Source organism: Melozone crissalis, unplaced genomic scaffold (genome assembly GCF_028551555.1).
Source record: "Melozone crissalis strain CALT ecotype California unplaced genomic scaffold, PUWL_Pcris_2 ptg000012l_1, whole genome shotgun sequence".
NCBI classification, from domain to species: Eukaryota; Metazoa; Chordata; class Aves; order Passeriformes; family Passerellidae; genus Melozone; species Melozone crissalis.
Window position 1 is genome coordinate 8205977 of NW_026535790.1, and position 21613 is coordinate 8227589.

At 42.0% G+C, this 21613-nt stretch overlaps 1 protein-coding gene across 2 annotated transcripts in view; it reads left to right on the forward strand.

Annotated features, from left to right (window-relative positions):
• The window catches only part of XYLT1 (xylosyltransferase 1), a 170577-nt gene that overhangs the window by 81377 nt on the left and 67587 nt on the right, over positions 1–21613 (forward strand). For both annotated transcript variants that reach the window (XM_054271126.1, XM_054271127.1), the window contains exon 2: positions 4928–5453. In XM_054271126.1, coding sequence (XP_054127101.1) covers positions 4928–5453 — 526 coding nt within the window. The remainder of the gene's footprint in view (positions 1–4927; positions 5454–21613) is intronic.

Genomic DNA, 21613 nt, shown 5'->3' on the forward strand with positions numbered 1-21613 from the left:
CTGTCAGGAGGAAGTGCTCTGCACAATGCAATGAACACCTCTGGCAGATAAATGCAAGCTCCTATTGTGTGCCTTTGTGAGCTGAGTAGGGTTTTCCTTTAGGTTCCCCACAAAGCCTGTGCAGAGGGAGCCTTGCAGCAGCACTGTGCAGGTGTGTACCAGGGGATGCTGGATCAGTGCCTGCCTGCACAGTGTGGGCTCTTCCCTTGGCTTTGGTGCCTTGGATCCCTCAGCCACTGTCTGTGTGCTCCTGCTGCCTGCAGAGCTGGTACACCCCTGTCTGCTATGTTTGGGTCTCTACTGATTTAAATGCCCATTAGGTTCTCTCTGAAAGCAGATTTGAAATTGGTCTAATGTAATGCTGATTTTTTGTGTATTGCAAAAATTACCAGTTCTATTGCCTAATCCAGGCTGTTGGCAGAGGAACTCCTTCCAGGGGCAGTGGGGCACTCTGTGAGCTGTACCTAATGGCTTTGCAGTGTCCTGATCCTGCAATGGGATGCCCCACTGGCTTGTTGGAGATTTCCTGTACCCTGTATTGGAGCCATAGTCTTTATCTTTAACCTCCTGCCTTTTGCATGCAGGATACAGAACTGTCCTGTAAAAGTACAGGAGAATTTGTGACCTGGGTAGCCCCAAATGCATGTTTATGCTTGAACATGCTTAGCTTGGATGCAAATATAGCTGACAGATGTGTCTTCCAAATATAGGCAAGCAGAATGTGAAGAGAGGCAGTCTGCAGGTGTGTAAACCTACCTGGGGTCTGGCTGAACTGGTGTGGGTTGTACTTGTAAAAGCCTCTGAGAGTGTTAACAGGCTGTCATTAAAATCCATTTGTCATTACAGACACCTGGGAAGTTCTTCCAGATTCTCTGTATTTGTGCTAGGTGCAGCAGCTGTTGCTGGGTGTATAGTAGGTGACAGCAGCAATTTGTTCCATGGTTCCCTCAGTAGATTGCAAAGCCTCTGCAGAAACCCAGGCTTTCCCTCCTGAGATAGATGGGACATTGAAATCAATCAAGCTCAGAGTACCTAAGCCCCAGACCCTCAATCACTGCAGATGAAGTGGCTAATACACCAAAGAGCATACATTGTGTCTGAAAAACACACCAGAAGTGGAGTTTGGAGAATTAAAATCTGTGTGATCAACAGGGAGCGGGATTTGGAGCAGAATTCAAATTCTCACATTACATAAAATGGCTCTGAGCTTAAAATGTTATTTTTGCATTAATATTATAATACTATTTTTAACATCAATGGCAATCAGTATGTAATTGGCAGTGATCCCATGCATGCTCCTGGGTACAGACTGTTCTTTCCCAGTTTTGGAGTGTTTGCTTGTTATTCCTGAACTGCATGCTCAGAAGTCATTAAAACTCTCCCTGCCAGGACTCTTGCCATTGAGGACTCAGCAGTTAACCTCTCCTTGTGTCTTCTGAGAAGCAGATAAAGTCAGGACAGAACATTTCTGCTTGTGGCAATCCTTTAGCCTGTGATAGAGATCCAGTGTCACACTTCATCTTGGAAATATAGTGCTGCAAAGTCTCCAGAGGTTTCTTTATAGCATCTTCAGTACCTGAAACAGCTGCAGGAGAGCTGGAGAGGGACTTTGAGCAAGGCATGGAATGATTGGATGAGAGGGGATGGCTTTACAGAGGTTAGGACTGCAGGAAAGGCGCAGGTGAAAGATGTGCTCTTGGGGTGCACGTGTTGTGTGTGACACCTGTAATACTCAGTAATTTAATAAGGTAGCCTCTCAAATGAGTTGATTTTGGACGTAGCCTCTTTTGGTCTATGCCTAGAGGGAATTGCTCTATTGCAAAGACCAAAATGGTGCTTTCAAGAGCAGTGTTAGGTGTTGGTTTGAAAAAACTGCTTTCATTTTGGCTGTGGACACATAAGGGCTGTATTAATGGGCTTACACTTCTCATTTGGTCCTGGTATGGCCTTCCATTTTTCCAGCGATTTGCAAGCACAGAGATAAGGAGGTAAAATAGTTTGATAAAAGTTGAAATAAATGATGATTCAGACAGTCAACCTGCTGATGTATGCCCCATGGTACTGTCAGAACTGGGATTGCCTGGTTTCAAGATCATCTCTCTGTGAGATGGCTCTGCCCTATCTTGAATGTCTTATACATCTGTGCCAAGTAAAATCTGCAATTAATCCAGCAGTGTAAAAATAAAGTATTGCAGAGCAAGCAAAACCCATTTTGTGTTGCCAGGTGAGCACCTGATGTGCTGCTTTTTGCTTGTAGCCCTGAACTTCACGAATGAGCACAACTTACTGTCAGCAGCTGCTGCTGTTCTGAGCTGGGAGTGCTGAGTTTCATTTCCTCTGCACTGCAAACGTGTGGAGCCTGTCTTGAAATCATTGCACTGTAAAATCACACGTGACTTTGGTGAAAGCAATCGAGAGGGAAATGCAGATCAAAGGTGGGTGGAGATTTCAGGTTTTGTGGCATTTACCACTTGCACCAACAGGTGTGAGATTGCGTGAGGCTGGATTTGACTTTCCAGCTGGAGTATTTGTTAGGTGTCCTTATGTTTCAAGGTGTGTCTATAGCTCTTGGTTTTACACTTGTTGTACAGACCCTGCTTTATTTTTCGTCCCTGCTGCTCCCAAAGATATGTCCCTGCAGACACTGGGTGTGTCACACCTGTGTGGTGGGAGTTTTTGTGCTGTTCACCGTCCCTGCAGGCAGGGGAGAGCTGTGTCTGCCTTGGAAGCATTTAGAATTCATTTGTTTATTTCAGATTCCAGCATGTAGATTTGGAGAAGCATTTCCCAGAGGGGCAAAGCACTTGAAGGAGGAAAATAGTTTAAAGAGGTGAACCATACACCGATAAATCTGCTGTTTGCTTTGCCTTTTCTCCTGGGGTTTCGTCCTAGCGTGATGGGATCTCCACTGCAGGGCTGGCAAACTGGGGAGCAAAGATTCCCACTGAAACATCACACAAGTGTGGTGTCAGATGCTGTGTGACACAAGAACTGCCCACACCTCATCTTCTGGCACTTGGTCCTGCTCCAGAGAGGTTTGGAAGGAGCAGGAGGGCAGGGTGCGGGCAGGGCTCTGTGCCCCCCAGGACATGGGAGGTGTGTGCCTCTTGCTCTGCTGCAGGCCAGGGTCTCCTTTGTGGGTAACAGGAGAACCAATTGCAAATCTCCTCTCCCTTCATTTCCTTTTAAATAATATGCATTTGCTTTCCAGATTAGGATTTTTTTTTAAATTTGAAGACAAAAATCATTTAGTGGGAGTCAGCCTGTGAGAGAGAATGTTGCCAAGATACATGGAAATATCCTGTCATGGCATTGCCTTAGAGACCTTACAAAAGGTTTATTGAAGAAAACAGAGTTGGCTTTTTTTCTTTGAAGATCCATTGAAGATACAGGACAAGTGGTAGGAGCCAGGCTCTGAAAGTAATTTTTTTTTATTTTATTTCAATCATTCTTGGGAATGAAGGTTGCGTTGAAACTATGTTTTGTTTATTTTGTTTCTCTTTGGTTTTTATGCTTTCACTTAAATGTTAGAATTTTATTTTTTTTAAAAATATTTCTTCCCAAACTATAAGTATTTTATTTGTTTGAAAAATATTTGGATTTTGGTTTGTGAGTTGTTGTCTGGTGTTGGCGTGTTTTTGAACTCTTTTGCATTCATCTGTGTCTGACAGCTCAAACTCGTTGCAAACTAGACATTTTCATGGAGAGAGAATCACTTTATTCACTCACTAAACAACTACTTCTAATGAATAAGCTATTCAAACATTTCCCATTGCTGAGCTTCAGAGGTCAAACTGATAGTGACTCCCTGCATGGCCTGGGATAAGTCATTATCTCTCTCTCCTTTCTCTGCAAACCCTGACTGTTAAATAGTTCCTCCCAGAAGAGGTGTAAGAAACAATTAGCTCATGCTGATAAAATGTTTTGAATACAAAATGTGGTTGATAGGTGCTAAAAGATGCTCCCGTCAGTCATCATTAATGATGCTGTCATTTCCTAGTCTCTGATTTTTGGTTATGTGTTCCACAAGAGGAAAGGAAACAGGACAGACTCAAAAAATCTACCAATATTTTTACTCCTGTCTTCAGATGTTGTAATAGCTGTTCATCATTGATTTTATCTGCTACTGTTCTCTTTTGCAAACAGAGATATTTCCATGTCCACAGATCTAAAAACTGTGTCCTCCCTAAGTTTCCACAGCTGGAGCAAAGGCAGCTCAACCTCACCCATCCCTGATGCAGACAAATATTTTACATGGTCTATTCCTTTCCCTTTATATGATAGATTTTGAATGTTGCAAATTATGGGCTGTGTATTTACCTAAGAGCATCGAGGGGAGGAGGATGATGGTTAAGAACTGACACCTGAGCCTGACTCTGACCTTCCCAGGGAGGGTTCAAACGTGCAGGAATTCAAGGGGAAAAGAAAAAGTGCAAAACTGGGAGGGATTTGTTTTGTGGCAAAGTTACTTCACTGAAAGAAAGCTCAGGCTTGAGTCATGTGGTGTTTTCTGCAGAGCAATGAGGCAGTTCTGGGATACCAAACTGTGATGGTTAATCACAAGGAGCGAAGGAAAGAATTGAAGGACCTGCTTTTGCTGCTTTGAAACCTGTGTCTGTTTTCTCATGGATATTTAATGGTGTCAGGGTGAAGTGTCTGGTTAATCACTGCTCACAAACCTGTGTAAAGCCTCCCTGCTCCATCTGAGATAGGGCTTGGACTCTGGCCCAGTGAGGAAGAGATGCCAGTGCAGGTGACTTGGGGCACCACAGAGGCCTCTCAGCTTCGGTCTGCTGCAAACCCCAACACAGGGGTTTCTGCAGTGTGTTGGATTGTAATTGATCTATGTTTTCATATAAGAAATGCTTGTCATGCATGGGATGTGACTGTTTAGTAAGATGAGTGTAATTTTTCTCCCCATTTATAGGATGGCTATTTTTCCCACCGACCGAAAGAGAAAATGCGAACAGACAGCAATAATGAAAATTCTGTCCCCAAGGACTTTGAAACTATTGATAACAGTAACTTTGTTCCCAGGACTCAGAGACAAAAACACCAGACTGAGCTGGTGAAAAAACCCCTTAGCAAACAAAAAGAGCACTTGAGAAAGAAGCTGGAAGAGGAGAAGATGAAGGAGAACTTGCTGCTGGGGAAGAACTCCAACGAGGTGGTGCAGTTCAGCAATCCCCTGGGAAAAAACAGCAGCAACAGCAACAACCTGAAGGACGTTGACAGGTTTCCCACAGAGCAGCTTATACAGAAGCTTGAGATGAGCTCCCCTGAGCTGAAATACGACCAGCCCCCCAAGTGCGAGGTGACGGGCAAGGAGGCGATCTCGGCCATGTCCCGCGCCAAGTCCCAGCAGTGCCGCCAGGAGATCGCGGACGTGTACTGCCAGCACAAGCTGGGCAAGCTGATGCCGGAGCAGGTGACACGCTTCTGTGCCCTGGAGGGTAAGTGGGGAGATGGAGAAGTCAAACACTGTCTTGGGGGAGGCATTCTGTGGGATTGGAACGGCCTTCTGCTGACAGAAGTGGCTTTATTGCAGGAATGTGTGATGGCTTGGCCCACGAAAACAAGGGAGGCTTTGAATTCCCTTTGAACAAGGGAATAATGTGGATGTCACAAGATCCCTGGTGGATTCCGGTAGAATTCACTTCCACCAGATTTTTATTGCACAATGTGATCTAGGTATTCAGCTGCTACTCCTGTTTCTTTTAGTTCTTCATCCACCAACACAGAGAAGAATAGTCAGAATCTTGCCATGCTGTGCTGGAGTTGTGTGGTTTTTGGTAATCAGAGAACAGCCATTGTGAATTTTGGAGCTTTTTGCTAACCAATACATGAGTAGCATTGCTGTTACGGCCATTTTTATGTCACACTGGAGTCCTAAGATTTTGATAACCCAGGTAATTATTAGAAGTATATAAAAAAATTCTAAAAGCACAGGGAAAAATCCAATTTTGTGGCTGACTTCTATTTTTAATGTTCTTGAATCAGCAAAGTTATTTTCAGAATCTCTGCTGGAAAGTCAGTTACCTCTGCTGGCCTAAGCCAGGCTTTGATTGTTGCTTTGGTTTCTCCATGCCCTCAGATCACGAGTTACCTCTCAGCTTGCTGTCACTTTGCATGTCTGAGCTGACCTTTTTCTACTTTTCAAAAAAAAAAGTGCTTCATGTGCCACTGTTCATCCAGCTATGAGATCTCCATAGAGTAAAATGCCTTTAAAAAAATAGCATTGATCAGTTGATCAAAATGAGTATTGATCAAGGAGCAGCATTACCCACAGCAGCATTTCTTTACTCAACAGTCCAGAGTCCCAGCCCTGTAATTGGCCATGCACAGGAGGATATGCTATGTCTTTGTCCAGGCTGAAAGTGCAGAGGGGATTTATAAACTAGAGAATAAGTCTTGCTTTGAGACTGTAGAATAACCATGGGGATCCATGGGAAGCAGGGGATATTTAGTTCCTTTCATTGGGAACATCCTCTAATGGCTTGTTTACTGCACCATCACAAAGCAGTGCTTACTGCAGGGTGATTTCAGCGTGGTAGGGAGAAGGATAGCATTGCTATGACAGGGATTAGGAGGTTAAATTCCCTGTACAGTGAAAAAGAGGAGCTGCCCCAGAGAATGTATCCAAAAAAGCACTTCTCCCTGTAACAAGATTCTTAGGCTTTTAATTTAGATGTTGCATCTTACCAGGATGAATGGTCTGAGCACCCTCATTCCCCAATCCAGTGCATCTGTGACTGTTTGTTTTGGTTTTTTACCATGTCTCTTTTGGTGTTTTTCTCCCTTTCTTATCATGGTAATACTCCAGATTGTTAAGCTGGGTGGGCAGATGCTGGAGAAAATTAATGGAGCAGGCAGGAGACGTGGTGTTCAGTGGGGAGAAGGGAAGAGGGACAGTAAAGGCAGCACAAGTTGAAGGGAAGAGAGGAGAACTGTAGAGAGTTAAAAATGGAGCAGAAGCAGACATCAGTAACAGGATAAGCATCAGTGAGTACCCCTGGGCACTGCTGAGGCCCCACTGAGGTGCCACTGGTGGAACCCACTGTGATGTCCTTGCTACTCCTTCCCTCTTCCTCTCCCTTCTTCCCTCAGGGCAGGGCAGTCACTGTGCTCTGTGGGAACGCTGAGGGAGGCCAGCACCTTGTAGACACTGCCCTGCACTTCTGGGATTGAGAAGATGTCTTGGTAATGGGACCAATGCTATAAATCTTGTGTAGGTAAATGTATCCCAGATACAAATATGCAACTGGTACACCTGGAAGCTGTGTTGTCATTAGTGTGGGCAGACACTGCAACTGTTGAATTTTGCACACACCTATGGTTCCATGCCCTGCTTGGTGATCTCCCAGGGATGCAGGGTGACTTTCCAGAAGTTTTAAACAACTGCCATCCTTAAAAACAGATTTCTCAATAAATATTTACCGCTTCTTTTCTAAATACAGGATTTATCTCTTATGCCCTGCAGTCAGGATAATAGCGTGGTCTTAGAACCAAGAACAAGGTCACATTTTACACTTGAAGCCTTTCATATATGTACATAGCACATTGGTATAAATGCTTCCATTGTAATGTCAGAGTAAAATTCTCAGGAAAACTGGGAGCTACAAATATGTCTAGAAAAATGATGAAAATGTCCAAATGTGATTAATTTAGGAAAAACTTATGTGGTATGGATATATTCCACATTAAAATATTAGGTGCATAAAGATTGAGCTTAAAATTTTTGGGTTTGCTGAGCTAGAGTTTTGTTCAGTTTTTTAAGTGGTGACACTTGTTTAAAAAGAATAATTCAGAGACATGTTAGCCTAGCCAGATGGATACATGTGGAAAATGTTGATTTTTCTTTGCCTCAAGGTTATTTCCTCCTGCCTATGCTGACAGCTGAAGTTAACCACTTCAACTGCCAGATTTCCTTGGCAGAAAGTCTGGACATCCTGTGTTCCTTAGAAGGTTGCTGTAGAGCAGATTTGGGAGCTTGGCTGTGGAGAAGTGGTAGTGCAGCAGCATATGGAATGGGAGATGAGCTGCTAATGCAAGAAGCACCAGTGCACAAGAAGATTGGGTCACCAAACCTATGGAGGAGACCCAGACCTCGGAGTCATTTCCCAAATGTTTGAATACAGAACTGTCAAGACAGACATGGGGGAACCCCAAAACCTCATGAAACCACCCAGTGCCTACTGGAAGGCCTTGTATGTATATAATTTGGTAGATTCCTTGAATTTCATAGGCCTGTTAAAGATCCATTGTCTGAGTTTCAGTGTGTTCATATCTCTCCTCCCACTGTAGAACATAAATACTGCTGTTCTTCACCCCCAGAGTGACTCCATCCCTCATGAAAGGTGACTTCATCCACTCTGTTGGTCCTTGAAGAGTTGAGCTTGATTACAGGAGAGTTTGTGAAGTACTGCACATCAGCTTTTGGGATGTACGACACCCCATTGGTGGGATTGCTGATAGGGGAGATGTGGGTAGAGGCACTTCTTGTGTTAAAAAAGTGATCTGGTGTTTGTCAGCAGCAGTCAGACATCTGGGGTCTGAGCCTGTGTGTTCAGCATGTGAGCGCTGTTCCCATCAGCTTGGTTTGAACAAAGGTTTCCTGTCTGTTTTCAGCAAAACTGTGAAGTATAAATATTTATGCATTGGAGCAGCACATTCATCCATTATCCCAACATATAAACGTGTTCCCAGTGCTGTGGTTTCCATTGAGATGTCATCCAGCTTTTAATCCCCTTGGATCTTGTCTCAGCTGATCAAAACCATGACGCTGCTAAGTGCAGCTATCAATCATGGACAGGACTCCATCCAGCTGGGTTGTCAGAAATGTTAAGTGATACATTCACTTCAGTGCTTATCAACGGGAACAGGATCATACCAGCTGCTACTTTTTAAAGTGTTTTATTGTTTCCAAAGGCAACAGGCAAAGGAAGTTGATAATAAGGATCTTCAGTGATGAAAGGAAGGATTGTTAAAATCAAGAGCATGATGTGCCCTGCTTGACGTGCAGGTGTTATTTCCTTGAGGGCTGCAGTCCCTCCAGGGGCATGGCTGCTGGAGCAGAACAGGACATGGCACCTTCACCAGTCACCTGATGTGCAGAGCAGGTGAGCTGGCATTTCCCTGCAAGCTGGCCCTAAAAACACGGCACAAAAGCTGTGGCACAGGAGATTGGTGTCGAAGGCTTTAGGTGCAGCCTTACCCAGTCACAGCTGAGAGCAGGGCAAGGGGCAGCTTGCAGGTCTCCCTTGGCTCAGAAGGGAATGTTTGGCCTTTGTAGAAAGAAGTATGTTTTGGGGAAAATGCATTCAGTGAACGTGAGATGGGAAGTGTAGAGTCTGCACAAGGTTAGATGAGGAAAGAGCAAGTCCAAGTCTGTGCAGGTTGAGGAGATACCCACAGACATCCTTTGGGGAGTTCCTTTTGTCTCAGGAGACATGGTACATGGTACAGGAGACAGGGATCAGCAACCTGTGGGCAAAGTGGCAGATGTTTCCTTGCTGGGGCCATCTCTGGCCTAGTCCTGCACAGACAGTGATTCTCTGGTGGGCCAGACTCCCTTCTGCTCACCAAAGCTGTCAGTGCGTGTGGACCTGCTGCCTCCCTTCTTTGTCCATCATCATGCATGGCCCTCCTCTTGTTCAGAGGTACTGGGAAGAAGCAGAAGTTTAAATGAGGATTCTTGTCTCTAAAATACCCATCACTCTGTGCCTAGCTAAAATCCCCTTGAACCAAGCCCAGGCAAGCTGATCTGTGCTATGTTAACCCACACAGAATCCATTATCACTGTGGGCAGGAGCACAGTCCTGGAATGGCCACTGTGACCCTGCCCAACAGCAATGGGAGCACTGCAATTGCCATTACACAACTCCACATTTCAACATGATATTGAACTTGTGATTTTTGCTTCCTGTCCTCTTGAGGTGAAGAAAAGCCTAGCTGTGACCCAGTGCCTGGATTCATCCCTGAGTTGTCTGTTTTTCATTCCATGTGATCAAGGCAGTTTGCAGCCCTGCACCCCTTGCCTTGCAGGGCTGCTGGATGGACACAGAGCACAATTCCTGCTTGGTCACTGCCACCAGGTCAGGAGCCATCACAGACAGTCCCAGGTGGCACCTGCACCAGGCCTCCTCTGGGCCAGCTTCTCCCAGCTGCCACATCCCCAGGGGAGGCTCTGGCCTAATCCTTATCATTAATTACCCAGCTGGCTTTATTCTTGGCCCAGATTATGGCCCTAGATAGACCAAAGTACATAGAGTTTTTTGAGAAGTGTTTTCTAAGATGTAGTTCTAGCAAATGAGAAGTCCCTAGGAAAGAAGAGCCTCCATTGGTCCTGATTTATTTCCTCTGGGTGTTTTTGTTGTCTTTTCTTAGTTTTTAAATCAAACAGGTTTTCCACTACCTTCATCCTTGTGGGGTAAACCCAGATTACAATAAAGTAGGAAAATAATCAAGTTTCCCTCATTCCAAATAATTTATCAGCACTGGAAGAGTTTTTTGCAGTTCAGACTGCCTTCTCCCTGGTTACTTACTGATAATGCTGCTCTGGCACACTGAAGCAAGTGCTTTCTGCTTCTTAGAGGCTGCTGGGAAGAAAATTTTCCATTTTATTTTAGAAACACAACCTTTTGGTTTTCAAACTGAGAGAAAAGGGCTCTGGAGCTCTGCTTACTGAGCAACACACAGGTAATAGCAATCTGAATGTCCATAATGTTTTTATCTGATGACTTCAAAGCACTCAGCAGAAAGAGGTGTGATTCTCCGGAAGGGAGAGGAGAAGCCACAAGATGCCAAATACTTTTGGGGTGGAGCAGAGCTGTTCTTCAAGGCATGGTAATGAGAGCATCCCCTACAGAATTTTAAAAGAGCTGTAATGAAGCAAATAGAGGATTTCATCTGCTCAATATGCATGTATGCACACAGTGACATATAAATGTGTGGTTTGTTTAGCTTTTAACATTTTGGCAGTGCATTTTTGGACTCACTGGGTTTGATCTACAGACCATTGAACCCCAGATTTGTCTTTTTCTGCTGCTTTCAGGATTCCAAATGACATTGGCTGCTGCTGCTTTCCGGTTAATCTGTTAGTGTGACAGAATCACTGTGGTGAGCTCTACACAGTTTAAGGAGCATGTAAGAGCCACTGCACATGCAGCCCAGACAGCATTTTAATTTGCTACACCACAGATGACTCTGGTTGCAGTAAATTTACTGTGAGTAGACTAATTGCAAAATAACCCTAATTGAGTAGTTATCAGCAAACAACATCCTGTGGAACAAAACTCCTTACAATTAATAGCATTTAAGCCATGCACTGGTATTCTGCAGAATGCTAAGATGTAATTACACCATGTACAGAGATTGTGTTCTGTTCTGCAAACCATGTTTCCAGCACTGCTTTCATTATAAAGGGCCATTTCAAGATTCAGTAGTTGCATTTTGGGCTAAATGAATTTATGAAGTAAGTGATGTGTCTCTCCCTTTAACATGTGTGAAGCAGAACCAACTCTAATAAAACCAGTGAAGCTGTGGCAGGAGAAAAATGAGTGGTGCTAGTGTCTGCTCACGTTCCTCCACATTAGGCCTGTCTGGTCACCTGTGGGTCTGGAGGCTGCAGAATTGGTCCCCAAGAGCAGAGTTGCAGAAATCATCTGGCACATGGCATCTCAAGGAAATGCTGGGAGCAATGCATGACACAAGGAGTGGGGGGCAGAAGGGATGGAAAATTTATGGTCAGCAGTCCTAGTTCTCACCAAGCCTCTGTTTTGGAAAATGTTATCATTTTATGGAGCATTAAAGGGGGAGCGTGGGCAAGCGTGGGAGAGGCAAATGGCTGAGGATGTCCTTGCTGCAAACCTCCTGGGAAGAGAGTGTGAGGGCAGCAGGAGCTCAGTGAGTATTTTGATAAAGATTACTCTGTATGTACAGAGAGGAAAGAAAAGTACTTAAGTGATCATTAATGCTTCTCAGTGATCCCCAGTGTTGATGGGGAAAGTCAAATACAACTATGGCTAAAGAAAATTGTTGGTATGAGCTGGGGGAGTGGAGAGAAGAATCAGAAGGACCAGGAAACCCAACCCAAAACAAAAGCACCAAACCCAGCCTCCCCCTGTACAAGGAAAATTTGAGCCCTACTCTTTTTCATGCATAATGTCTTTCATATAAAATTGTTGTTGGACCTCTGCAGTGGGCCCATTATGCTGATTTTAGTAGACAGACCCTGAAGAGGAAACATGGCATCTAATTATCTTAATTTTATTCAGTGCTAAGCAAGCAGCTGTGTACATTAGTACTGGACTGAGCTTGAGTTAAGCTTCAATGTTATTCTTTTCTAATTCAACATTCCAACCATAACAAAACTGTGTCAGGGTGTCAGTGTAACATACTAATTGTAAGCAGGCAGCTTTTAAAAAATTTGCTTTTTTTATAAGCCTAAAATGCCACCAAGGACAAAGGAGCACAGATTCAGCTCTGTCTTTCTAGCCATTGCCCTTCTCCAAGTACCATTACTTAGCAAATACTCAGTTTTCATGGGAATCTGCAGCTGATGAACTATTATTTTGAGAATGGGGAAGTGTTATGTTCCAGAAATGCCACACTAGCTGCAGCTCGAGGCTGCCACAGTTGAGTTTGAAGCCAATGGCACTGAGTGTATTATTTTTAAAATAATTGGGGAGAAACTATTGACATTTATTTTCTTCCTCTTGAGCCAAGGTGAAGGGTTTTTCTGTTTTGTGGCTTCTTGAAACAATGCCTTGAATATATAGAGTTTGTTACTGTATTAAAAATGTAATTAAAGGGAATGCACCCTGTTTCAGGAAGGTTTTTAAAAGGGTACATTTCTTTGATGTATTTCTGGAGTCACTGAGCTTTATGAGATCACTGGTTTGTAATGGCTTCCCCTGGAAATGAGGAAGAGTTGTTTAAGAGATCTAACTCTGAATTAAAATGCCAGCAATCTAGGCAGGAAGCCAATCTTACAGGACATTATTGCCATTTTAAGATTCCAAACCATAATTTGTTTCTGTTGCAAATATTTCTTATGCAGAAGGTAGTTTTAAAACATCCATCTTTTCTCTCTGTGGGTAATCATGACTTCCATAGAAAAACTGAATGACAAGAATCTGTAGCTGAGCAACCTTGAAAAAGATTTTGAAATTGCTCACTGTATATTTAGTCTTCCAAGTAAATGCTTGTCTTTGATAGTTTGAGAGCGTGTTAGAAGTGAATAGCCCTGATTCACTGCTCAAACTATTTTAATATCCAGCTATCTCACTGATTTATCATTTAGTTGTGTCAAATAAGTTACTCCTGATTGGCACCTTTGTAAGAAGGAACGGAGCACTCCCATCTCCCAGTCCCTGCTGCTGTCACCATCAGGCTCAGCTGAATGCACAGTAAAGTCTGAAGCATTTTACACTTTTACTATAAAATAAGATATTGGTTTAAAGTCCTGGCCCTACTGAAAGGCCCATGGCAATTGTCCATCATTTTTCCTCTCTGGCTTTCTCACCACCTCCCAGGGAGGCCAAAGAATTTTTCAGTCCTTTCTTTTGGGGCTTGTTGCAAGCTGAATGATCTCTATCAACTCTTGTGTTCAGTGCTCACCCATTTGTCCTCATCCACAGATGTTACTGTAAAAATGATGGAAGATTTAAGCCAAAGAGCAAAATTATGCTGCAGGAAAATCTTTGTCTAGTAACTCGAACTCTGTGGTCTCTGGAAAATAATTTGCATAGCAATTGTATGTGCTTTCAAATTGTGTAATTTGTAGGATTTCTTCTGAAGGCCTGGATTGCTTTTTGCCTTTTAAAACAGAGCCCTGTGCCTGAGAGCACTCTCCAAACACTCCCTGGGCTCTGTCAGCCTTGGAGCCCTGACCACCTCCCTGGGATATCTGGTCCAGGGCCCAGCCACCCTCTGGGTGGAGAAACCTCATCCTAACATCCAACCTGAACCTCCCCCAGTAGCCTGCAACAGGTGTAGGTCCTGTCAGAGAGCACCTCACAAAGAGCTGTCAGTTAAAAGGATACTTTTCTGCAAATCTCTTTGGAAGCCTCACTACTCAGCTGAAGTTCAGGGCAGCCCTCGGTGTAACTAGAATATAATTGTTTATAAATTCTCTTTGTTGCAAGGTTATTCCGTCTCTTTTGTGGAGGCTTTCTTGCCCATACTAATGGAAGTGTTTTTGTTGAAGTTTTGATTAATTTCTGCAACTCATTACAAGTTGTAGGAGAAACACTTTGCTGGTGAGAATGCACCTTTGTTGGTGCCTGGCTGTAAAAAGCAGCTTAAGCAGCCTGGCTGCTTACTCACCTGTGGTTTTAATGGCAAATGGAGGGCTCCAGGCAGCTGGTGGATGTTGCTGTGCAGTGGAGCATTGCAATCCCTGCTCCTCCCAGGCTGAAGCTCTGTGTGTGTTACTGCGCTGCACAATCGTGTGGAGCTCGACAGGAGTATGACTAAACAGAACCATACATTGCCATGTTCTGCATCTATTTCTGGGCTGTGATTCATTCTGGGCAATTTAGTGAATAGTAGAGAGGAAAAGGGAAGTTCAAAAGAGAAATTTACTGCGATATATGTTTTACCCATTTATACTTTCTCTTTTGCATGGGACTGAGGTGTAGGTGCTCTGGAACAATTTTCCTGTGGCACTGAGCAGGTTTGAGGATCTGTCCCCAGTTCATTCTCTGTATCTGAGACAGTCTCTTTGGTCATTTATTCAAAAACATGTGAGGAATATACCCTCTTATAGAAAGGAAAGCTGGGCAGGAGAACCCAGCCTGTCACAGAAAGAAATGGCTAAGGAGAGGTGTGTTGAGATAAATGTGAGGAGAGACATTGTGGAAAAGACTTGTGTATAACACACGTTGGACTTGCCAAACCAGAGCAGAGGGAGGTTACACAGAGCTGAAGTGGTTTTGTAAACAAATCCATAATTTTCTGCCAGGAGGTGATCACAAAACCAAGCTTCCTGTAAAGTGTTCAAAGCAAAGTGGGCTAGAGGTGTAACTGATGTAATAAAGCAGCTTTGCTGACCCCTTTTAAGTGATGTCTTACTTCAGTAAATTTATTCTATAACCTTTATCAGTGAACCATAAAATGTCTCTATGCACTTCTATCATCAAAATTTTAAATTCACTGAGAAATAAACAACACAATTTTGTTCTTACAGGAGCAAGCAAAGATAAAGAGGTAGGGATTCTTGTTTTACCAATCTGTGGAAGTTTATAGCCCAAAGCAAAGCCCATCCACCCAGCATTTGGGAATAAGAACAGTTGTATGGCAGTTCTGATTCTGAAAATGTTCTACCTGGCAGATCCCTGAAAAGCAAATGAGAAAATCACTGCTGACAGGCTCATGAGGAATATTACAAGGAAGCTTCAGACATCTCTGGCATTCTTAACCTGGTCATCAAAAAGGAAATCTTAGTGAGAAATCCTGCTAGATTCAGCTCCATCATTTACAGTTGAAAAGGCTGCAGTTAGCACACAAGTTCACTCATTTTTATTTCTCTCAATCATTTCTGGCCATTTGTAGACATAATTTGCCAAACATGCAAACAGTTGTGTTGTCATGGCATTTGCTTTCCATTGCTGCAGAATTTTAGGAAATAAATCAGGGAAGTTAGGGGGCCCCTAAGGTGCAAACTTGAAATCACTCAGAAAATTCTACTGAAATCTATTCAAGCAGAAGGATTACTTCAATAAGAAGAAAATAGAAAGATGCAATGTGGTTGCTCTAGAAGTTATTAAAGAGATCTAAACTAAAGAGGGACAGCAGGAATATGCTCCATTACACCATAGCATGGGCCAACCAAATTAGCTCTAATAGAAGTTAAGTCCTGGACTAATACTGGGAAACTTGGGGTTTGTTCTTTGATGTGGCACAGGCTCGTTGAGACACCTCAGACAGCTCATGCCATGCTCAGCCCAGGTATTTAACTCCATTGCAGAGGAAAAATGGGGGTGGTGATGTTACAGTTAGTTTGGTGTTAATGTGGATTTTAAATCCTGTTTATCAAGAGACTTTGAAACAACTTTGTTAAAACATAACAGGGCTTTTTTTCTGAGTTCCCAATGGATTTTGCTCTACAAAAGTATCTTTAAGGAGGAAAAATTCTCTCTTTTCTCTCTTTCTCTCTTTTTCTGGTAGCTATCAGTATGTCTGATGTTTTTGAACCAGACCAAATCTGTTCCCTTTGTTTTAGAGTGCTTAGGAAGGGAACTGTGGTTTTACTTATCATATATTTCAAAGCCTGCCTGGTACTATATTAGTTTCCACAATAAATTTCCCAAGGTAAAGTGACAAACCAGTAATTTTTCATTATGAATCAGCTATCCATGAAAGATTGGATTTAGGTCAAAATTTATTACCCTATGGAACTGAAGCCAATATTTAACATAATGTCAGCTGTCTTGATATTAGAGAATTTTAATGGCTATGCAATTTTATTCAATGATGAAGTTATTTCAGTTGTGTAGTGTGTGTCTGGGCAATTTGATGTACAGAACCTTGAGATGAAAATTGGATAAACATGGAAAATGGTGATTGATTGGTGGAAGGTTGCAATAATGTCTGCCTTGATATACCTTTTATTGTTAAATTATTTATCTAATGCAATCTCCTACACTTTTAGTAGTCTTTAAGTTGGCATTAAATCGATGTTTAAGTCTTCACAGTCAGAAAGGCCTCATAATTCAAACTGATAAATATCTTCTAACACATCAGGACGAATAATGATACATCTTAATATCTGAAAGTAAAAAAGGTGTTATTCTTTCTGTTTTATATGAATCCCTATCTTTATTCAGATAGTAACTAAATCTAGTGAAGAGTGAATAGGAATGTGAGTTCCTTTCTGCCTCAAAGGCAGCAATAATTTTGAAAATTAATGCTGGAATTTTATTCAAATAGTAGGAGGCTTTTCATTTTTTGAGGTGGAGATAGAAAAAATTATCTTATGGAAAAATAGAATCTCCAAATGAGTTTTCATCTTAAAGCATTAAAAATTTATTTCAACTATGCCTAAAACCATCCAGCTGCAATACCACAGAGGTGCCCTAAGTACACCTTCAGTGCTTGGTAAGTTTGTCCAGAATTCAAGTAGAATGTGAAGACCTTGCATCATCCCTGAAAATGCATTGCAGAGCTGCTGAAATATTTTTCATCATTTGCATAAATCTTGTGTATAAGTAGTTGTGATTTAACAGTTTTCTTTTCATTATCTGAGTTGAGAACTGAAACCTGTAATTGTTAGCTGGCCTAAACTGGTGTAGCTTCATTTGGATAAAGCAGTGAACCAAACCAACCCTGCAGCTTTTCTGAAATGCCATCATCTCCCTTTCAAACAGCATCTGCCTGTGCTGAGGCAAAACAGAGGAAATCCTACATTTCTTCAGACTAATTTCATCAAGCTACACTGGAAATTGTATAATTCTACACAGGAGACATTTAGGAACCCCCAAAACCTCCAACTTCAAAGGGCAGTTTTTGCATCAGTTCAGGCTCCCTACCTGGGCTTGTTTATTGCTTTGAACATTGCAGATTTATTTTATGATTCATAATCATCCATAAAGAAATTCAGCTGTTATTTAAAATGCTCTGTTGGGAACGCTCAGTAGTTATTAATTAATAATGCATCAGTAAAGCAAAGGGCAGGTAAAGCTGCAGTTACAAGTATTGGCTGGGTCTCTGCTGCCTTCAGAGTTGTGATTATGTCTTGTTTCCCCAGGGTTAGCTCATCCTTGTGACTCTGGGTTCTCCTCTTCATACTCCAGGCACTTTCTGTAGAAAATACTGTCTGGTGCATGAATTTACCCACAATTTAAAGTAAACCAAAATGCCTATTAATATTAACAGGTATAAACTTACTCCTCACATTTTTTTCAGTGCCAGAAACCTGTCAGGGACTTGTGAGAACAAAAAGTCACTCAGTAATTTCTTTTAAATTATTGAATGACTTTTTAGAAGAAGAAAAGAAGAAGAAGAATTTTAGAAGAAAATTTAGGGCTAAGTATAGAAAAAGAAAAAAGCACACTACAATCTACTTTGAAGTGCTTTTATATATTGCTAAAGAGTTTTATAGACAACAGTGCCAGTGAAGATCAATGCTGCAAACCTGGTGTCAGTGGGGTTAGAGATGGACCCACTGAATGTTGCTGCTTTTGAAGAAAAAAGAATGAACTGCTTGGAGATTTCCTGTACCCCCTGCTGGCCCAGAGCTGAGCTCTGTTTGGCAATATTTTTTTGTATTTCTGCTTTCATGCTGATTACCACTTGTGCAATGTGTCCTATTTTTGTGTAGTAATTGGTAATCTGGAAAATTTACTTGGTGTGCAAGATTTAATATTAGGTCCTGCTGTCATGCTGACAACGAATTAGCTATTTGGACTCTATCATATGTTCTCAGCAGGCACATATGTAATTAAAATGAGCCCACGTTGAGTTTCATATTAACACTCAAATCACCTTTGGCAAAAGGTTTCTGTGTTCTTTTGGGATTATACTCTGGGGCAATGTAATTACAGTGTCAAGTATAATTTTTACCTTTAAATACTTCTTCATTTACAATAATATTTAACTTTTCCATACTGGTTCACCTTTGCATTTATAAAATGATTTTGTTCTAATAAAAATGTTGCCAGCACAGGCATTCTATTTCAGATGTTGTCTTCAATTTAACAAAGTTGTGCTGTTGAACAGTAAGGATTTGGTGTCAGGAGGCATTGGATTAGTTTACATAAAAAGTCATTCCAGAAACTCAATTATTTCATAAAGTTGGTACTTGCTGTGATAATAGGGGCAGGGTGATCCAGTCTCATACAAAAAGGGTGAGAATGAATGGTGTGTGTGTGTGTGTGTGGATAAACAGTTCACCTTCTAGCAACAGTGTCTTGAGAAATAATATGAAGAGATTTTTCATCATTCTTTTAATGTCAAAATAAAGATGGGGGAATTAAATTATACTTGAAAGAAATTGCAGCTCAGGTGTTTTTGATTCTTTTAGCCATAATGGAGGATTGTTAAGGAGGCTCAAAGTTAATCTGCATTTTTATAGATCAGGGATTGTTCAGAACTGGAACATGAGCAGAATTTGGCTCAGACATGCTAATTCTCTTTTGATTCTGATTTTACACTGTCCATTCTCCATTGATTTCAGAGGGGCTGCAGAGTAGGAGATGGACGGAAATGAATTCAGGAGATGAACTGAATGAAGTCATGTTGTTACTACTCATTCACTACCTCCTTCCCTTAACCAATAATATTTCTTCTTGTCTCAATTACAAATCATCTTTTCCTGTTCCCTTCCTGGGTGTGCTGGGTGTCTGAGGCTCTGAGCTCTGCCCTGCCTGTGCAGGCCATGGCAGCCCTGAGCCCCCGACAGCCAGGGAGCTTGGGGTTGTTACTGCAATCCTCTGCCAACATTTCTTGTTTTTCCTGGGCTCTTTCTTAAATAAACATGTCATTTTGCAATCTGTGAGATGCTCCTTGCGTTTCACACATTTTCATCTCCTAAATTAGGTTTACTTAGCAGTTTTGCAGCCAGTTGATGATTTTCATGCCCTACTGTACCATAAAAGCCAAGTTGTGAATGAATTTGTTTGGGGCTCTGTCATTTAGAGGAGGAGGAACTGAATTACATCTCAACACGAGTTGTTTGAGATTGGGTTTTTTTAATTTTTCTCTTTTAAGCCTCCCTTTGTGATAGAGATGATCAAATAGCTTGTGTATGAATGAGAGATGGCAGGAGGAAAAACCAAATATGGGAAAACAATACTGCTGGGTTACATCTAGACCTTCCAAGCAGTTTTTAGCACTTGTTTTACCTAATTAAAATGCATAACAGCTTGGATGTGTGCCCTGTCTCACAGTGTGCTGCACCTTTAAGTTATTCTGGAGATCCACGCTAATGCACAGCTCCCTTCTGCCAGGCTCCCCAGATTCAGAGGGGTGGGATGAGCTGTGCATGGGCAGAGCCTCCCTGTGCCCAGGTCCTGCTCAAGCCCCAGGCTGGATCAGTGCCAGCTGCAGGAAATGGGAACTGCCTGGGGCCAAATTTAGTACCTCTGGCTGCTGACGTGAAATGAGGTTGCAGAATGGGAAGAGAGACTGAGGGGCAGAGTTAAGATAATTTTAGAAATTATCTCCATTGTTATTTTTGTCTGTAAAAAGTCAGCATGAATTTTTTTGTTTCAGATGTTGCACAGATACTCCTCTTGTGCAGTATAGAGAAGACCCTTCCACAAGTTACTGTTTAAGCAGCTCCCTGACATCCAATGGTCTCATAGACTTGTTAAAATCTGAGAGAAATTTATAGCTCATGTATAAGTTATGGTATTATTGCGAGAATGCATTTTGCATACAAATTCTCCCCAGATGCTTTTAACAGCAGCCAGTAACTTATTTAGTCAATAAAGTGATGTTTTCTGCATATTGGATTTTTTTAACAAAGCTGTAATGTCAATTGAAATACAGAAAAATCACTTTATGTTGCTTTTGTTGAACATTTTCTGATGCTGGCAATTTGATTTTTCCCTTTGTTTTCCTCTAGTGGTATGTTAATGGGATCTTTTTATTCTGTGATGGAGTAATGGAGTGCAAGTCCTTTATTTTAGCAACAAGACTCTGCTGTTTTATTCTATCCTTTGCCCATCACTTTAAATGTGAATATCCATCCTCATGAACACCAGCCCAAACAATTTCCATGAGAACATTTAAAATATCAAGCTCAGTTAATTCATTCTAATTTGTTTCTTGCTGGCAAAAGCTTTGTATTGAGAGCTGTTTTCCGTGCTGTTTCAGAGGGGTTAATGCTGGGAGTGCTGACCCTGCCAGATGTGTCAGGGCTCAGGTTTGGTGCAGCTGCAGCTGGAGCAGGGCTGGGGCTCTGGAGCAGAGCAGGTGTTCAGCAGCTCCTGCTCAGTGCACGTTTCACTCGCACAGAGCCCATCACAATGAACCATGGAATTCCAGATATGATTTTCAAGGCACCCTAATTGGATTAGAGGGATTGTGTTAAAGATATGTTGGCTATGAAATGTTTAGAGGATTAATGCCCAATGGTTTTTTTTTTTTTTTTTCCTTCTTAAACCATCTTTACTAATCCCTCTCGATCAGAAGCAGCTTCTGGAAAGCGTTCCAGCCAGGAAGGAGAGCCCAGCCCTACCTTCCCCATCTCCAGGAGGGGAGACTTAGGCTGTTATATTCACTACACAGACCAAAATTCTCCCTTTTAGTCAGATCCAGAGTACTCATTGTCACTGCTACTTTTTCTTTTTTCTGAAAATGTGAATATTTATGTCCTTAACATTTCCCATATTAATGAACAATTTTGGGGTGTAAGGGTGGCCTGTGTAAGAATTAACATCCATCTGTTCTGTGTTTTAGCCTGTCTGTATATGCTAAAATCTAGCTCAAGTAGTGCAGTGTCATTTATTAATCAGATGTTATTGTAACTGAGCACACCATACAATTACATTTTTGAAGACTGCTGAAGGAACCAGTGTTAATTGCTTACAGTATAATCTATTTGCTGGTGGAAGTGTCACAATATAATTAAGTTGTGTTCCTCTGTCTGACAAGCAATACACTCAGA